Source organism: Hyaloscypha bicolor (genome assembly GCF_002865645.1).
Source record: "Hyaloscypha bicolor E unplaced genomic scaffold K444scaffold_13, whole genome shotgun sequence".
In the NCBI taxonomy this organism is placed as follows: domain Eukaryota; kingdom Fungi; phylum Ascomycota; class Leotiomycetes; order Helotiales; family Hyaloscyphaceae; genus Hyaloscypha; species Hyaloscypha bicolor.
This window is the reverse complement of record NW_020194515.1, coordinates 346,911-365,390: the sequence shown is the minus strand read 5'-3', so window position 1 is coordinate 365,390 and position 18,480 is coordinate 346,911. Positions and strand designations below refer to the sequence as shown.

The following is an 18,480-nucleotide window of genomic DNA, read 5'->3' as shown; positions in this document are numbered from 1 at the left end:
TTGTTACATTCCAAAGGATCCTTGGAGGTGAATTTCCAGGGAGGGTATTTTTAGTCATCGAGGCGCTAATTAACGCTAGCTGTGGACCATCCAGTTATCTTCGACCTTGAATCGAAATACCAAACACCTTCAACTTTCCCTTCATTCCTTGTCAACACCGTCTCGCCTTCAACTTTGCTACCTGCCTCGCCATCGAGATGGCGGCTTCAGGTGGGCAGCTTGGTGTGACAGGTCCTCTTTCGCTTGCTCTCCCTACGGATGCTGACCGACGAGCGACCGAAGCCCTGGTCGACGAATTGAAGAGGCAGAACAACTACGAAAGTGCAACAGAAACTAACAAGAGGTATGTTACTCGTCACCCTACATTATTTTCTCCTCCCCTCATACTGTTGGCGATGGATGGGGTGCAGTCTGCTGATACTATATTTCTTTTAGATTGGCCGTTCTCAACTCCCTTCAACAAATCGCCGAAGAGTTCATTAGACATGTTGGGAAGGCGCAGGGTTTATCCGACAGTCTTGTCAAGAGCCTAGGCGGGAAAATTGTGACCTTTGGAAGTTTTAAGCTTGGTGTCATAGGACCAGGCTCGGATATTGACACCTTGGTTGTTTGTCCATCGAACATAACCATCGAAGATTTCTTTGCCACATTCCCCGAGATTCTCCAAAAAATGGCACCTGAAGGCTCAATCACCGAACTCACGCTCAAGCCGGACGCCTTTGCACCTATCATAACTCTGAAGTACAATGGAGTCGATCTCGACTTGCTTTTTGGCCGAATTGCTATCCACAACCAAATCAAGAAAGATCTCGTCATGACAACCCCAGATCTTTTGCGAGGTTTAACAGATCAAGAAGTTCGTCAGTTAAATGGTGTTCGAGTAGCAGAGGAAATGCTCAGTTTGGTCCCGGAGCTAGGTGTCTTCAGAGCCGCCCTTCGTGCAATTAAATTATGGAGTTCGCGTCGGGGAATCGCTGGAAACATTTACGGATTTCCTGGTGGTGTGGTGTGGGCTATTTTGGTGGCTCGAGTCTGCCAACTCTATCCCAAGGCGGTTGCTTCAACCATCGTAGCAAAGTTCTTCCAGGTCATGAAAAGATGGCAGTGGCCCATGCCGGTGATTCTGAAGCAGATCGACTACACTACTCGGATTGGCAATTTGAAGGTCTGGAATCCCCAGGTATGTCCCTATATTACCCTCGAACTAAACCTGTCTAATCTAGATATAAGATATACCCTGGCGACAAATATCACTTGATGCCTGTCATCACACCCGCGTATCCTTCCATGTGCGCGACTCATAATATCATGAGATCTACGAAAGAAGTCATAGATAAAGAAATCAACCGGGCTGGGGATATTGCAGAACAGATTATTGTAGGAAAGGCTCAGTGGAAGGACCTATTCACGAAACACACATTCTTTACTGCCGATTACAAATACTACCTCTCCGTCATTACAGCTAGCACGTCTGAAGAAGCGCAGCTTCCATGGTCTGGTTATATCGAGTCAAGAGTTCGACACCTGGTGAAGCTGCTTGAGGACCACCCGTCGATTGCTTTGGCGCATCCATTCAACAAAGGCTTTGCACGAGTCCACAGATGCCAAAACGAAGCAGAAGTCGAGAAGGCAAAGGGTGGAAGCCTCGAACATCAGGCGAAGGATATTGCGACAGCTACCACCGGCCATGGCCTTGCAGTTGGAGCCTCATCCAAGACCGATTTGGTTAACGCAGAGCAGAAAGCGGATACTAATGGATCTGTTACGATGGTCTACACCACAACTCATTACATTGGCCTAGAGTTGCACCCAGGTATGTATCCAGCCTGTCCATAGCTAAGAGTTCTACATGCTCTAAATTGGTACTCGTTGACAAGACCATTCATATCTCTAACCCTCCGCCTATGCGGTCTTCGTGTGCCGCCCATCTGCTAATTTGTCTAGGTGTCAAATCCCTTGACCTTGAATTGCTTGTTGCACGATTTAGGAATGAGCAATGCTATATCTGGGACAAGTATGATCACGAGTCCAACGCCATTTGTATCATACATACTCGCAAGTAAGTGAAGCGACAGGCGGCTTTTGCAGTGATATTTTTTTGGCTCACTGAATGTCAAAATAGTTCGGACCTACCCGACGACTTGTTCGAAGAAGGAGAAGTGAAGCCCACGCGCAAGCAAAAGAAGAAAACGACTACGAACGGGGCTTCAAAGAAACGTCCTGCAACAGAAGTATGTAACTGGCCGTGTTGTCCACGAATACTTGACTCTGGTCACGGGACATTCTATACTCGACTTGGTCCCATAGTCTTTGTCATATTGCAACACTGACTTGAATAGGACCCGAATCAAGCGCCAACAAAGAGGCAGCAGACGCAGCAGACCTCTGTGGTTGCTGCTGGATAACTCTGTGCGAAGCCACCCGCCTTCCCTTCCTCCCTTCTCGCATTCAGCGGCATCTAACGGCAGGGTTTCAGCGTTCTTCGCTCACGAAATCTCCGCAACCGATCCGACTGCTAACAAAGCATCTCCTTTACTACGACATTCCGACTCGTAATGATACTAACACCAGCAGCAAAAATCAAAATTTGGCTAAGTGACATTTCAGCCTTCCCGCCCACCACTTTCATGCACGGAGTCTCGTGACCAAAAGAACTTGATATACAGGCGCGGGCTATCTTCCAGAAGGAGTTTGAGGTCAGTTTCTTGAGCATGGCGTTCATAGAGAGCTTCAGTCAGCATCATGACACCGTGGGGATGGGCGAAACGAGGTCTTTAGAAGGGCACAAGCCCGTGTATCTAGCGACCAATACAATTACAATTTGGCGCCACGAGCCTCAAACTATTCGCAGCCTTCTCTCGACCCCCATTTTGAACGTGACAGAACACAAGGTCAGCAGACGAGGCCCTCGCAAAAAGCCTTCTGGTGGCGGCAAAAAATGATAGTGACTGGCGGGTGCATATGTTGCACATAAAAGAGCCTGGTTTCCAAAATGCCTGAGATGAAGAGTGCAGTCAATATCAGACTTTCGATATCAGAAGTTGTTGCAAACTGTGTATCCTATCCTAATAATTTCCTCTTCAGACTGCGACATAGCATGCGAAAGAGTTAAACCATACGTCACTGCGGCCAAGCGAGCGAGGCGCTTGTGGAAAGGGGAGATAGCGTCCTGAATAAATTCCTTGGCAGCCTACTGTAGCTGAAGCGGAGAGCTTCCTTTTCTCCCCAATGCGTTCACACGGTAAAACTTTTAACCAACTTTGTTCTACCTTCCACTGTCCAGCGAGATCTGAGAGTTTGGGTTAAAGTCCTTCCAATTGTAAGCGCTGACCCCAGCCCACCCAGCCTTTTCGCCGCCACAATCCCCGTCATCCTCCTTCAGCCTCACGACATCACCGAAAGTGGCTCCCCCTCCTCTGCGTCCAAGAGCCGCTGGCCACTCTCACCATCGCCAGAGTCTATTTCGATACCTGTTTCCTCATACTCGACAGCGCGCACGCGAAAGGCTCAGGAGCTTCCGTTACGATACGCTGCCTAAGTACAAGCTTCAAGCACAATCCCGGATTTACAACTACATTGTGTACCGTCATAACAGGCACCAGGAAAGGAAGGCTTCAGGGAAGCGTATTGTTGATATTGTTCGCAGACGAGGTCGCAGGATATTTGGTGCGCAGATCAAAGACAATGAGAGTATCATTTCAAGAGAGGTGACCATGTCTGGTTCTTTGACCAGCTTTGGAGGTGAAGGCCGGGAACGAGGGGCACGGCGAAAGAAGCTTGCGGGGTATCTACAAGCTGCGAAAGAGATCGGACAGTCGTATCAGCAGTCATACCAGGAGAAATGGGGTTCGAGCAACAGGGATTTTGACGACGATTCCGTCACCATACCCGGCGCCTTCCCGGATGCTGCTATTGCGTCCCACGGCGACGAGCAACTTATTCTCTTCCCTTCATATGCGAAAAGGCACACCAAGGAAGCTCCGAATCCGGAGGCTCAAATGGTTGGGAGTGAGAACGAAGATGTACCTCAGGACGCCGAGTATTGGGCAAGAGAATGGCAGAAGTTCGACGATGATCGGGCGATCGTGGATGTGGACGTTCGAGGCTGGATCTACTCCCCACACAGAGGTCCAATGACCAGGAAGAACAGACTTCTAATAGGGCTTGCTCGACAACTGAGTGGGATACCTGCACCCAAGCCCCCAAGTAGAGCCCAAAGCCCAGACTCAGCTACATCGTTAAGAGTACGGCATAAAGAACATGAGGCTCGCCGAGAGGAGGAGAGTATTGCACAAGAGGCGGAGCAAATTTTAAGGAAGGGTCAGGGAGAACAACAAGTTGCCGCTGAGGGCGGCTATAGCGAGAGACCACAGTACGACTCAGACATGGAGAGTATCTATGGAGACAGGGGAAGATCTGGATCACATACTCCGTCTCGAATTGATGATCCGCCGGGCCCCGGACGTCTGCACAAACGAGCTTCATGGAACCAGCCATCGGATATGTCACCGCAGGAGCTGTTCGCTGCGAATGCACATTTGATGGCTCGTTTGAGACCTTTCCTAACAAATCCATTGGTCTCCTCACCGATCACGGTGTTCTTTTATGACAAGCAGACTTCTGTTTCTCGAACTGTTATGACAAACGAAGCTGGGCATTTCGTTATGCGGGCAGCTCTTGAATTTGTGCCTACTCACGTCAGAGTTTTGGCCTCCGAGTCACTATCAGCAACTGAAGAGGTCAAGATTACCGAGCTCAAGGGGGTAAGTCTCATCAGTGATGTTGATGATACCATAAAACACTCTTCCATTGGAAGCGGAGCGCGTGAGATTTTCAGAAACACCTTTATTCGAGAGCTTGGGGATCTTACTATCGATGGTGTGAAAGAATGGTACAATACGATGTACGACATGGGTTGCAGAGTACACTACGTGTCAAACTCGCCGTGGCAACTCTTCCCAGTCTTGGCAAGTTATTTTTCATTAGCTGGCCTGCCTCCGGGGTCATATCACCTGAAGCAGTATAGCGGAATGCTTCAAGGAATCTTCGAACCCGTCGCAGAGAGAAAGAAAGGGACACTTGAGAAGATCATGAGAGACTTTCCAGAACGAAAGTTTATACTTATTGGGGACAGTGGAGAAGCAGATCTTGAAGTATACACCGATGTGGTGCTGGCCAATCCAGGCAAAGTGCTCGCTATTTTTATCCGCGACGTCACGACACCGGACACTGCGGGTTACTTCGACTCGGCAATGGGTCCTCTCAGTGGCGACCGCCGAAGAGAAAGGGGGCCCCCTTCGAGAGCTCAATCCGGTAGCAGTCGGACCACCCAGTTGTCAGAATCATCTGATAGACCGGAGCACCGCCCAGTTCTTCCGCCAAGGGCAGCTTCAGAAGCCAAGTTGCAAACAAGTGACGGCCCAGCGATGGGGACATTAATCGACTTTGACGATGAACCTGAACAATTAAATGTTCATGAATCTCATCGTCGTGTCTTGCCCCGCTCTTCATCGACTTTCGAAGCACTGGATTCGCCAAGGAGGAGGTCAGCACCAGACGGCATTAGCTCGAAAGTGCCGCCCCCTCGCCCCACCAAGCCTTTAGCCCTTCGAGGAAACACAAATCCCGTCTCTGCACCTGCTCCACCAACGAGCAGGGGCAGTCCTCCACCACCTCCTCAGCCGCGTCGTTCAAGGCCCTCGGAGAATGGCCCGTCACACCCTCTGTCACAAACGCAAAGCTCTACAGACCTCCAGGATCCCAATCAAGGTTATGTCTCCAGCACGCGTCAAAAGGTCTCAGCAGCCTATAATTCTCTGCCAGAGGTGAGATCATACATGCCCGGACGCATAGGTTTATCCCAAGGAGCAAAATCGGAAGGCCCGCCCTCGCCCAATAACCCTTTATCTGAACCACCTCCACCTCCCCTACCCCGCAGAACAACAGGCTCAACAGTTAACTCAATCACAAAACGCATGTCCTGGAACAGCACCGACACTTCCGATGACGAATCCTACAGACCCAACTCCAACAGTAACGTCCCCATCAACAAGAAACTAGACATGTGGAAGCGGAGATGGCAACGCGCAAAGGGTATACTCGACGCGCAAGGTGTCGCATTAAGGGGTTGGAGGGTTGGAAGCGATGTTTGTATCGAGGCGGTGCAATTAATTGAGAAGACGTTGACTGAGATGAACGTTGAAGGCTATGGACATGGGAAAGGGAAGACCGGTGTTGGTGGTGGAGAGGTCAAGGTTAAGGATTTGAAGAGGTAATGGGAAGCACAAGACTTTCGGTTACGCTAGCGGTGGCCAATGTGGGATAAAGTGATGTTAACACGAACATATCTAGATTAGCGATCCTTTGAATAAATGGACAAGGCTCCACTTTCGAACCCATTTTGATTCCTACAAATCCGCTCCTCTCTCTCCTGCTGCTTGAAATCGGGTCGCTTTGCTTACTCAGGAGAGCCCAAAAAAGCGAGCCCAAGCAAAGTTGTCGAGCCCCTTGCAGTATTGGGTGCAATGTTCTAGAGAAGCTGGAATATTTAATATAAAAAAAGGTTGATTTTGCCAGACAGTCGAGGGTTCTCAATAGAGATGAAACTCACTTTCTGTGTTTGGTTTTTGTAACTATCGTTTCTTATTTTTGGCTTTTTGGCTGTCTATATCTGTATCTTCGAGTGAGCATCACCGTCGAGGCAACATATAATACCCTCGCTAGGGATGGGGTCTGAATCCAAGCACAGAAGCATTACGAATACAGAGCTGAGCTTGATCGGGAGCGATCACCACGTGGATTTTGAACTTTCGGACAAGAGGTGTGTTCGACCTCTTTGTTTGTGAAATTTTGTTTTTGCAAGTTTTCTGGGATTTTAATGTTTGTTATGCTTATTGAGGGGCTGTGGTGAAGTGGGAGAGAGCCTCGACTGCCGGCTTTGAGCATGGGAAACAAGGCTATTTTGAGCTGTCTGTATAAGTGCTAGGCTTTACTTGAAAGACCCACTGATTGAAGCTAACACTTTCAAGTTGGCCTTCTTTGAGTGACTCTCGCACATACTTTCTAATTTCTCCCCCTGCTGGAGTTCAATTTGGAACAAATTATCCTCGAATATAACTCATCCGTGGTTGCTATTCACGCAGTATTCGCCATTCATCCTAACTCGTGAGAATGAAACCCTTCACTCATGGGGGCACCACTCATATCAGTATATTGCCGGGGACCCGGTCCCTGCCCTCCAACAGGCCGCTGATTAATACCCCCAGTACTAGCACCAACTCTTGCACTCCTGATGGAACATTCAAACTTCCCTTATTGGTTCCCCCTAATTCATCAACCCCCTGGTGTTCACCCCCTCGCCCCATCTGCCAAAACTCAGGACTGGTAGGAGATCTTCCAACAGCTCTTCGTTGCGCTTCCAGCTCACTGTAATTACAATGTAATGGGCTAGGAATCGACGACCTCGATTGAGGTAACTGTGTATAAAATGGAGGCAGACTTCGAGACCTAAGACGTGTATTCTCAACATACGCACTTTGATTCCCATCAGCCGGCTCCTCTGGAAATACTCCTGTACGCGGAGAAGGAGGTTGCATGTAAGCAACCGCAGGCTTCGGCGTCGCTCCCATCTTTGGAACACGAATCCGATTCTGATAAGCAATAGTTGCTGCTACTGCATCCGCTTGTTGTTGTTGCTGTTGCTGGTTTTGAGCAGTGCTATGGCAATGGCTTTATCTTGTCTTTGTTTCCGGAGGCAGAACGAGACGAGGAACGAGATGAAGGCTATCAATGCAATGCCGCCGATCACGCCGCCCACGATAGGACCAGTGGGCATAGAAGTCTTAGTGGTGGGGAGACTATTCTGACCAGCTCCTGGGGGAAGTAGGACGGTTCATGTTGCCCCAGGGTTGGATGATTGTTGGGTAACCTAAATAGTTGTGGCTGTGGGGGTTATCTGAGATGTTCCGCCTCCAGCAAGGACGATGCGCGTTGATTCTCCATCTGTTGCACTGGGAGGGAGATCAACAAATAATTTGTACGAGGCGGTTGAACAGCCAAAATTCCAGAATGTGTAGTCAACTCCGAAGACGAAGTAGCCGCAATATGGCACCGTTGCAGGGCTACAAAATACATCAGCTGCTGTAGGAGACTGATGAAGGATCTTACGAGTATATTTGGCTGATAGGAGGGATCTCGGACCAGGGATAGATAAAACACTCTGTTCAAGTTAGTCACTTTCCTCCTCAAGTCACATAAACCATACCAGTAACCCAATTATAAGCTATACTCGTCTTTCCGCACCCGTCGTAGCAATAGCCATTCGCACTCGTGAACAGACAAGTCTCATAATTCCCGCACTCCGGTTGCCCAAAGCCTGACCCGAAATCAGTAGATAGCCTCATTACTTTTTGTCATACTGACCCTCTAGTCCATTCGGTAAATATATTCGTCACATCCGTGACATCCTTCTTCTCCAGCCTTCTATTCGCCAGCTCCAAAGACGGCGGCTCAGTCGGTAGAGGCAGCGCGAAAAGACGCTCTCCGATCCCACCCATGGTTTGTGAAGGCATCGCACCAAGCACGGCTCTAGTAGTAGTCGCTGCCAGCGCTGCAACGACTGAATACTCCATCAGTGCCACAACCGCATTGTCACGACTTGGTGCAAGAGAAACGAAAGCACGCATTTGCCTGTCCACGTTCGTACATATGTCTGCTCAGCTCATGTTGCGTTGAAGCTTCCCTTCCAAAGGAAGACGCTGTGCGGTCCGCCAGGCAAGAAAACACGAGTTGTGGGGCTCTCCATAGAGGAAAGAATCCATGATTGGAAGAGGCGTGAAGGATTCAATTAGCGAGCCTATGGTCATCGTGAAAGAACAGAGATGACGGAGTGGGCAGTTGGGAAGGCTCTGCAGGTTGACGGGACGCCACAAAGTCGCTCTACCGACATCAAAGGCGAATAGGCATCGACTTCGACGCCGAAGCCCGACCGGAGCATTGATAGTAAGAGTGTTCAACTACTGGGTCGGGATTCTGGTGCGAGGCAAGCAGAGGCCAACAATCTCATGTATTATTATTAAACAAAGAGGGGGGAGAGAGAGAAATCACGTTTCGCGGTTAGTGCCAAGTCCAGTAGGGACAATTCCACTGCTCGGCCCCCTCATGTTCTTAGGGGCTTTTATACTTTCAATAATATTTCGATAATCCCGGACGCTATAATATCTACGTCTTCTCTTCTCAAAGTCCAGATTATTCTCTAACTTTGAGTAGGGACAATGAAAATTAGTGTTTCTTTTTATGTCCACCGCGAGGTTCTGTTAAGCTTAATTCTGTTTTGGTCGTTCGATTCCAAGTATTTTGCTTTTGAATAGAATACAGTCATCAAGAAGCTGAATATAATTGGCTTATATTCTAAGCCCCTAAGGTGGTTGTAAAAAATTCCGGTCATGCTTGAAGAAATAGAAGGTAGAGGGTGTAGATGATCTCACACCAGTGTCTTTTCTGATTGAGCCATAAGACCTCCCGGATCTCACCATGTCCGCCCAGCCTCCCCCGGGCGTACTGACACTTGACGTACTGACAGTATCCATACTGCTCTCCCTAACCATAGTTGGGGGTTCTAGCGGATTCTTCCAAACCCACTCCCACCGCATCCCATCCGTAAACACTAGATCCACAACCTCACTAAGCGGAATGCTTATCCCGAGCTCTTGTGCACTATCTTTCTGGAAGGCCATATGCCGTTCCTCGATGGCCCAGTATTCCTTGATCATTCTTACCCCAACCTCGCTGTCCCACATTCCTTCCCGTCTCGGACATCGAGTCAACAAGTCCAAGGCTTGGTTGCGTAGGGGGTGATCACGACATCGACAGGCCACATAGTAGAGCGGGCCAACTATCCCAAGATCCGTAGAGAAATTTAGGGCCGGCTTTCCAAGTTGGACATCTTGCTCTGTTGCAGCAATTATAGATTTGCATAATGTAACCACAATCCGGAAATCGTTTGTTAAAGGTTCAAAGGTAGTAGAGGCGTTGATCGCTTCGCCGATAGGTCGATCGTCGCCAGGACCAGGTGAAGCTTCTGCCATAATCTTCACGATTGTTGCGTGTATTTTGAGGACTGCGGCCCCACGAAGCTCTCTGCCGTTTAGGAATTTGGACTTGGCCGCCATGAATTTTTCGAAGGCGGGATTCCAAGCATGAAGTTTGGTGTAGTATATGTCAAACATCACGTAAGACTCAGGAGGTTGTTGACTGATAGGCAGCTCCCCTGTTTTATTTATGAGCAAAGTTATACATTTTTGTGGGGAAGAGCTTACCATCGCAAAGATAGAACACTCTGAAAAGGCCATCTGCTGCTTGATTCAGACACGTCCGCGCATCTTCCAATGTCTCAAATATTTCAGGTACATCCTCATCCTTGGATCTGACATATGATAACCGAGACACGAAATCTCGTCGAATCTCAGTTGTTCTTGTGTCAACGTATAATATGGACTGGAGACTAAGCCGATTGAACAGAGGCCCGAGACTTTCTTCGACCATGTCGCTCTGGGCCGCAGATTCAAATCGCAAGTCACGGAGGATCTTTAGCCCACTGTGCAGATGAACCATTGCGGAGGTGAAAAAGCCCCGCAGACTGTCGAAACATACGAAAAGTATGCACGACATCAATGCTGTCAATGGGTCTTGCTTTTCATTGGCAAGAGACTTCCGTAGGTGCCCAATCGCTTTGGTATACTGGGAGACTGCAAAGGTAGGATTGCTTTCGTTGACATCATACTTCAGTGTCCCATTGATGTATTCCTCGTGCAAAGCCCCAATCCCGATTACCGCATGTCGTAAAGCCGGTTCTGCAGTGCTTGCTTGCAATATGAGCTGCTCCCAGAATGAACTGCTGTAGAAGCCGGACAGTTCTACTGCTGTTCGATTGATGAAGTATTGGAATGCCCGTTTCTCTTGGCCATTTCCTGGCGTGTGTGTGTATAACCGCTGGATGACTCCCAGGCGCCTGTTGTCCAAAGGTTTTAAGGCAGGCTCAAGGCCGTAGCCATCGCAATTTCGTCCGGTCTTCGAGCATCGTAGGCAGCTAGGCTTCGTCTCATCGCATTTTATTCGTCTTATTCTAGCTGAGCATCAGAATGGCCGCCCACAATAACTCTTAAGCTTCAAGAGCGGGAAATAAGCTTACTTGCAAGTCTGACAGCCGCTTCTCGTCTTAGGCCCGCATTTTCTTTTCTTCGAAACTACAGTAACGGTCATGTTTGACATAGAGGGATCGTTCGTCACGGAGGTATAGCAGCTGTGAAAGAACCTACCTGCTCGGATACCAGGGAGCGAGGAAGGTATCATAAGATGGAGCCAGACAATGAAGCACACTGAAGACTGCTTCTCTTTTCATAATGACGAAGAATGTGCGGCGTAGGCTGCAAGTCAGACGCAGGGCTGCGCATTGACCGTCGAGTCGCTGCAGCTGATTCGTATACGAATGAGCCACCACCACAAGGCTGACACAATAAATAGCGCTGTGAGTGGATGCTGAGATCCACTCTCGAATCCGACAAATTTTTGAACCCGACCTGACCAATAGTAGCAGCGCTATTAGTATGATGAGTAAGCAGCTCGCTGCAGCCCACCATGGCCTGGTACTGTAAGCCACAGCTCCGCCCCTCTATTTTGAGTTCAACTCCTACGCACCCCAATGGGTCAAGTACAAAATCACCGAGCGGTGTGCCCGACCTTACGGGATGATATCTTCTTGAAACCTTATTTGGACGAGAGTTCAGTTCAGCTATGGTAATGTCTCATTACCTCTGTGAATGTCCTAAAGCCATCCGAGACGACCACTGCCGAGATGACTTACTCCCCTAATATTTACAGAGAAACAATGCTTCGTACAACATAATCCAATCCACACGTTTGTCTCGTGAGCGTCTCTGATCGTACAGCGTCGCCATCTCCAAAAGCCGTCAATGGCATTCAGTTCCGAGTAGCCTCCAACGCAGCCGTCAGGGGCACGACTCGCAGACTTCTCCCTCTTTGCAGAGGAGTTCCCATAGCCTTCATCTCCGTCGGCGACAAGGCGTCTTTCCATTTGCGGAAGACAGCCCTCATGTCCTTCGGAACACCTCCTAGCACAATCGTCGTCACCGGAACAAATGGTCGATCCTCCATACCCGCTGCAAGAATGCCATACTCCTGCGCAAACATGAGGGAGTGCTGGAAGGCTGAAAATTGCGATTGCGCCATCGAACCCACAAGAATGTAGATTTCGAAGAATGCATCAAGGATGTAAATGCTTTCAGGCTCTAGGTCATGGATGCAGAATGGACTGATCTCTGTGATCTTGAACCCTGTCAGCGTCGTCGTCTTGCGTACAATATATCTACGACTTACCTGCTCCTTGGCAGACGAATGCGAGCGAAATAGTCGTGTTGAGTATTTGGTGTAATTCGGTTTGAGCCTCCAATGATCTGCGGACTTGGGAATTGCAGTATCATGTGCTTTGCCGACGAACATTTGCAGGAAGGACGCCGGCTCTTTGCCATCCTCCACCTCCTCGATCTCCCCGGTCAGACCGAAATCCATCCCAATAAGTCTAGCACAGCTCAGCTCCTCGATACCACTTCCTTTTCCCTTCCACAAATACGACTTTCCGGATTGGGTGGATATGAGATACGGAAACCCAGAGCACAAACTGCTGGGTAGGAAATCGACTTCGTCAAAGACGATCTGGCCAAGGTGCTTTCGACAGCAAAGGATATGGGGCGCAAGAGAATCGTATCTGTTCGCAGAACCTCTTCGAACTATAATGATCCCTCCCAAAGCGTGGAAAAATTCGGGCGTCTCCTTGCCTTGGCAAATTTTGATGAGTTTGCCGCCTGCACTTCTGGCCTCCTTTTGAGCAAATACTTCGGCTTCCTCCACAGTTCGGTCCAAGACTTCGTCTCCGATCCAAAAATAGAACTCTGTTGCTTTCTTGCCAGCCGCATTGCTAAAAGTGTGGAAACAAAGGTAAAGATTTCCTTCAAATAGGATTCGCTCTTGATGATTTGGTACTTGTTGCTTTTTACCGTCAGGGGAAAGTTGATACAAGGTTGATTGCAGTGTCTTGATATTTCCTCTTTGATCGGGTCGAGAAGTCAACACTGCCGCTGTATCAACCTTGTATTGAATCGACGATTTGTTATCTCTAAAGAAATCAACAAGTAGTTTTGATGCCTCCGAAGTCTGTGGCACTGGGCTGTCATTTGACTTGGTTGGCGCAATGGAAGGCATAAGGCCCGCACTAGGAGGCGGTGATAATGGGCTCTTGGTTGGTGGCGTTGGAAGCGGTCGAGTTGCTCTTGCATCTCTTGTGCTCTGGATACCAAGACCTATGGAACCCCCCTTGACAGGATTTGTTGGTCGTAAACCGGCATCAATCATCGCGGCTTTCTCATCATCATGCGTCGGAAGCTTGATAGGTGATCTGGCACGCGGTTGATTTCCAGTTGTCTTTGTAGGCGAGGGTCGATCCCATAACGCAGCAGCATATTTGACTGATACGGCAGAATCCTTGTAGCTCGCCTTGCTTGATTCGAGATCATCTACGTTTCTTCTTGGAGTTTTGGGATCAACTGGTCCAGCACAGGAGGATTCAACCATATCTGACTTCGCAAATGTCATAAGAGACGGTCGAACCTTTGTGGTCTCTTCTGATTGCAAAGGGAAGCTTACTTTTTCCTTGGATAAGAGGGAAGGTGATTTGACCGGGGTGCTGGGCTTTGGTTTGGTGGGTGACGTAACTTTCGTATCTGACTTTGTCTCTGGTAGCTTCATAGGGGTCTCGCGGAAGTTTAATTTGGTTGGGGACAGTGGCTCAGAGACTTCTGGTTTCGATTCCGCCCCGTTCATGTCAGGAGCCTCTTGCAGAAATTGGGACCGTCTTTTCATGTCAAGCTTGCGAGGTGACGATGGTTGCGATACGGGATTCTCAGCATCTGTTTGTTGCTTTGCTGGGACATTCTCGCTTGGTTTCGAGAACGTCCGGGTCTCAATTCGTGGCGGTTTGGGGGTCAGATCTTCACTTGTCATTGAAGTTGGTTTTGTCTCGTCAGACGCCATGGTAGCTGAGAGTGCACTAGAGGGTGCCTTTCTTCGTGGGCCTCTGGCACGCCCCTTGGTCATGTGTGTGAGCTGTGGACCGGAATCTGGAGCCTCCGTATTGGACGTGGAAGTGCTCATGCTCACTGTGCGTTGAGAAAAGGGACTCGATGACTGAGAGGGATCATTAGCCATTGACGGGGGTCCTCTTGCCAGCAGTCCTGCAAGTCCAGGGTTCAATCGACCAGCAAGCTTTCCTCCTGCTGGCTCTTTCGGCTGAAATTGACTTGATGCACTCTTTTCATTCACGAACGTAGATGCCTTCGCAGATTCCTCGGTTTTGCTCTCTTTTGTGGCCAAATTAGAAGTGACAGGGTCTGCTTCGGCCGCAATAGATCCAGATCTTCCAAGAGCTCTCCGTTTGGCTAAAGCTTCGGGAATGTCAGAATCGTGGCTAGCAGAACTTTCAGACCTTGTGACACCCTTTCCTTCGAGTTGTGCCCTCTTGAAATCTTCTTTCTTCTTCAAAATAGCTTCTTTGAAATCATCCTTACGTTCGGTTTTCTTGGGACCTCCGGTAATGTTCAAAGCAGCCTTCCCACGAGTGATATTGTTCTTAAGTTCGTCAGGTGCAACATAATTCTGTGTCTTGGTGCGTCTCAGCTGGCCAAACACGTTCTTAAATTCGGGCTCAATCGAAGTGCTTTCCGATGGAGCCTGACGAGCTTTTAGATTTGCACGAAAATCTTTCCTCGGGGGAGTGTTTGGTTTGACTTTGCCGGCGGCGGGCGAGGGCTTCGAGATAGGGAGTGTCGTTGAAGCGGCAGTGTTGTCAACATCGTTTGACTTTGTAGAGTCTTTGCTTTCTTGAGAAGCAGTGCTGTCAAGACGGTTTCTCGTAATTGCCCCAGAAGAAAAGCCCGTTGGAAGTCCTCCTATGCTCAAAGGTTTTGCAAGTCCACCTGGGGGTGGTGATCTCATCAAACCGCCAATGCTAACTTCGTGTTTTGGTCCAGTTGGAGGGCTTCGAGAAAGGTCAGCATTGCTTTTCTGTTTCGCTTTATTGATCTCCGACATCCAAGCAGGCTGTTGAGACGGCGGCGCGGCTTTTGGTTTGGGCTTAGGAGATTCGGGTTTGTTCAATGCGCTTTCAAGCCAACTGGATTTTGTCGGACTCCATCTCCTCGGGTCCATAGTCTTTGAAGGGCTTGTAGGGGGTGTTGTTTCGGCCCGTGTTGGCGTCTCGGTAGAGGCATTTTCTTGGTCGATTCTAGTTTCCAATGGAGTCTGCGTCCGTGAAGCGGGAAGAGAAGGCTTTGCAAACGTATCGCTTGCTGTTGACGCAGTAATACAGCTTTTCATAGAGCTGGATGTCCCAGGGCGTTCTTGAGTGATGGTATTATTGCTGTGACTCGACACGGGCCTCGAATTGGGATGGGGTGAATTGTCTCGACTCAAGCTGCTTGGTCTAGAGCTCCCTGCTGAGTTGACGCCACCCAGAGCCATATTGCTGCTATGATCTTGGCTACTGCGATTACTAGCAATCGAATCGCCCCTCGTGAGACCTGCTGGCGATTGTACGCTCCACCTCTTCACACTATCCGATCTCTTCATGATGGCACTCTGAACAAAGCCTCCCATTCCCTTCGTAGGAGAAGCCGGCCGTTCAAGTCTTTCTGGTGAGATTCGGCCTTGTGATGGTGACATAGCCAAATTACGGCTCTCAGAATTCGAATCTCCTGGAGGTTCGAGTTTCTGGGCTGGAGTCAAGGTAAGTGGAGAGCCAATTCCACCCGAAACTCGAGGGCTAGCTTGATAAGACGCTTTTGAGCCACTTCCAACTCCTGCACTGCTTCTCGATGGAGAAGAAGAGCGGTCCATCGGTTCATCAATAGCTCTCTCGGGTTCTGAAGACTCTCTACCCATTCCTGGCATTTGTACCCGAGAGGAATTAGACCCGTGATCCGATCTGTCCTCGTCCTCCACTTGATTCCGTCTGTATGCTTTCGAATTCAATCCCCTGTCAGCAGTCTGCCGGAACCACGCAGGATCTTTGGACGCCAGTGATTGTGAAATTTCTTCCCGAGAAAGCGTTGGCTCTGCTGTGGATGCCGGTTCAGGCGTAGCTCTCGGAGATCGCGCAGCGTTCTCAGCAGCTACCATTGAGAGTGGCCGACTTCTTGGGCGATCCGGGGATTGGGAATTTGGGCGGCGCTGCCAGGACAGCCGTGAATCTCTCGAGGGCATAGCATTTGATGGTGATGCTTTGACTGAAATATTCCTGATAAGATCGGACTCCGAGATAACGCGTTCCTCATCAAACGGTGCAGTATTTTCCTTTGTTGGGGAATTCGTGGTGCCCGCCAACCTATCCATCTCATCACCAACCGCGGTGTCGCGTCGAGACTCGGAAGCGCATTCGGGGTTGATCTGGGGAGACAAAGACTGGAAAATGCCACTGGCTTGGGCCGCCGAGATTCGCGATACAGTTGGGGTATTCGCAGGAGAGGACTTCGTAGGGGAAATAGATCTGGCACGCTCTGAATAGTGGAAGTTAGCCAGGGATACAAAATCAAGGTGAGCTGTCACACCGGGATCCCACTGCAGAGGAGAGGTTCGGATTGACCTACCAGCGCGGCGTGCCTGTCGTTCTTTTCTGCCCTGCAAGATCTCCTCCTCGAGCCTCTTGTTGCGCTCTTCGTCTTCTTGGTCTCGCCTATCACCCAATTCCTTGATGCGCTTTAGAAAATCGTTGACATCCTCACCGCTGTCCGTTGCTGTTGGGCCGGACATATTGACAGAAATGTTCCCCCAAGTACTCAAAGCCTGACCATGCACAAGCCCAGGAGTTACGAATACATGGCCGCCCAGCGGGGTAGGAAGTTAGTTGAAATGGAAGAATAATCTACGAGAATACGGCTATTATGCAGGTGGATCCAGAAGCTTTTTCGCTTCTTCTCTAGGAAGGTTTGAAACAGGACCTCTTCTGCGGCCACCTGTAGTGCTATTTTTTGTAGAATTGATGAAGCCAAACATTACTGCAGATGGTATGATTGAAAAATGTTAACTCAATACCAATACTTTCTTCCTTTTTCTTTGAGATTTCTTGAAGCTCTCAATGTTTATGCATCTAGATGCTTTGTGAAGAACGCGCTTCCCTGCAAGTCCACCAGCAGCCACACCAACAGCCAAAACAAAACACCACCACCACCACCAATAAGAGCATTCTAGTATAGAAACAATCGAGCCTTGGCGTCTTGCACAACCCATTCAAGACCTTCTTTAAGATTCGCACCCGTAATCGCACTACATCGAATGATGTGCCACTTGTGCGTCTTGATGGCATTCAACTGGAGCCCCTGCATTCGGTTAGCCCAGCCGCAGGGCAACATCGATAGAACCAGACATCTTGGATTTCTGCTTCATCCATGCATCCATTAACATCTGTCTTATTAGCAAACACCAGCAAACTTGCCCCAGAAAGTCTCTGGCATTCAGGTCAGCCATGGATCTTGTGAGACCGCTGCATGGTCAAACCTCTTCCTGTAGAAGGCCATGGAGCTCCTCCCTGCAGTCATCGATTCGAAGTCGATCAGTGGCATCCACCACCCAGATTAAGGCATCAGTCTTCTCGAAGTAGTTCCTCCAGTATGATCTGAGGGTCTTCTGGCCACCAACATCCCCTGAGCTGGTCAGCAATGACACTAGTCGAGCAGCTGGTGCACCTACAGATATTAAGCTTATATCTTGGGGAAAAGTCAGTATGATATAGCGGCAGTGAACCAAGCACTTACCCGCCATAATCAATAGTCTTGATAATGAAGCCCAGTGTTGGGCTGACTGTATTGACATCTTCACCCATGATCTTCTTGACTATAGTAGTCTTGCCGGCATTGTCCAGGCCGCTAAGCCATGTCAGCAGATTCCATCTGTCCAGCAAGAGAGCCTACAGCATCAAAATTCGCATCTCCTTATCCTTCAACCTTGCTTTTCGCAATATTGACAGCATTTTGCCCTTTTGTAGGAAAGCTGTGGTGGGCTGTGTATTGTTGGGCAAAGACTTCGTCCAACTCCGGAAGTGACAGGGGGATGGGATACTCCATCAAATAGCATCACGTGATCATCACCTACCCCCAACCTAAGTCGACACTTGACCGAGAATCCTTCTTGCAACCTGAAGATACTTCTTCACGAGCGATACAAGCTTCATCTTTTGAGATCTAACCATCTACCTTCCGTCTCATTCCGAGGGTTGTTTTCATCAAAGCATCTGGTACAGACCTTGACCCCTTTGCACGCTTTTACCTTTGCCCACTTGGACTGTCACTTCTGCTTTTACCAAACCCTTCCTTGACAGTACCTTCTCATCTTGCCATCAATTTAACCATCTCATTAACT

General features: G+C 49.2%; 7 protein-coding genes across 7 annotated transcripts; 2 read left to right on the top strand and 5 right to left on the bottom strand.

The window, feature by feature from the left end:
- Positions 1-134: 134 nt before the first annotated feature.
- Positions 135-2,568, top strand: K444DRAFT_606750 (Poly(A) polymeras-like protein). Its single transcript, XM_024879050.1, has 7 exons — positions 135-343; positions 436-1,180; positions 1,231-1,813; positions 1,945-2,059; positions 2,123-2,231; positions 2,340-2,409; positions 2,477-2,568. The coding sequence occupies exons 1-6, from the start codon at positions 198-200 to the stop codon at positions 2,403-2,405; spliced, it is 1,764 nt and encodes a 587-aa protein (XP_024743359.1). The 5' UTR covers positions 135-197; the 3' UTR covers positions 2,406-2,409; positions 2,477-2,568.
- Positions 2,477-2,856, bottom strand: K444DRAFT_606749 (uncharacterized protein). The gene has a single exon (XM_024879049.1). The coding sequence runs from the start codon at positions 2,720-2,722 to the stop codon at positions 2,516-2,518; it is 207 nt and encodes a 68-aa protein (XP_024743358.1). The 5' UTR covers positions 2,723-2,856; the 3' UTR covers positions 2,477-2,515.
- A 414-nt stretch (positions 2,857-3,270) lies between these two features.
- On the top strand, positions 3,271-6,440 carry K444DRAFT_606748 (actin patch protein 1). The gene has a single exon (XM_024879048.1). It carries the CDS (start codon positions 3,714-3,716, stop codon positions 6,273-6,275), a length of 2,562 nt encoding a protein of 853 aa, XP_024743357.1. The 5' UTR covers positions 3,271-3,713; the 3' UTR covers positions 6,276-6,440.
- Positions 6,441-8,033: 1,593 nt separating this feature from the next.
- K444DRAFT_606744 (uncharacterized protein) lies at positions 8,034-8,803 on the bottom strand. Its single transcript, XM_024879047.1, has 3 exons — positions 8,422-8,803; positions 8,264-8,374; positions 8,034-8,218 (listed from the first exon to the last, which is right to left on the bottom strand). The coding sequence occupies exons 1-2, from the start codon at positions 8,682-8,684 to the stop codon at positions 8,344-8,346; spliced, it is 294 nt and encodes a 97-aa protein (XP_024743356.1). The 5' UTR covers positions 8,685-8,803; the 3' UTR covers positions 8,034-8,218; positions 8,264-8,343.
- Positions 8,804-9,416: 613 nt separating this feature from the next.
- On the bottom strand, positions 9,417-11,259 carry K444DRAFT_516745 (uncharacterized protein; the record flags this gene model as incomplete). Its single annotated transcript, XM_024873707.1, has 3 exons — positions 9,417-10,267; positions 10,317-11,122; positions 11,189-11,259. 3 exons carry the CDS (start codon positions 11,257-11,259, stop codon positions 9,417-9,419), a joined length of 1,728 nt encoding a protein of 575 aa, XP_024743355.1.
- A 478-nt stretch (positions 11,260-11,737) lies between these two features.
- Positions 11,738-17,010, bottom strand: K444DRAFT_606739 (uncharacterized protein). The gene is made up of 3 exons (XM_024879046.1): positions 16,713-17,010; positions 12,394-16,622; positions 11,738-12,342 (listed from the first exon to the last, which is right to left on the bottom strand). The coding sequence occupies exons 1-3, from the start codon at positions 16,873-16,875 to the stop codon at positions 11,977-11,979; spliced, it is 4,758 nt and encodes a 1,585-aa protein (XP_024743354.1). The 5' UTR covers positions 16,876-17,010; the 3' UTR covers positions 11,738-11,976.
- A 60-nt stretch (positions 17,011-17,070) lies between these two features.
- On the bottom strand, positions 17,071-18,122 carry K444DRAFT_606738 (ARF/SAR protein). Its single transcript, XM_024879045.1, has 6 exons — positions 18,033-18,122; positions 17,877-17,987; positions 17,812-17,828; positions 17,620-17,765; positions 17,489-17,569; positions 17,071-17,441 (listed from the first exon to the last, which is right to left on the bottom strand). The coding sequence occupies exons 1-6, from the start codon at positions 18,089-18,091 to the stop codon at positions 17,310-17,312; spliced, it is 546 nt and encodes a 181-aa protein (XP_024743353.1). The 5' UTR covers positions 18,092-18,122; the 3' UTR covers positions 17,071-17,309.
- Positions 18,123-18,480: the final 358 nt, after the last annotated feature.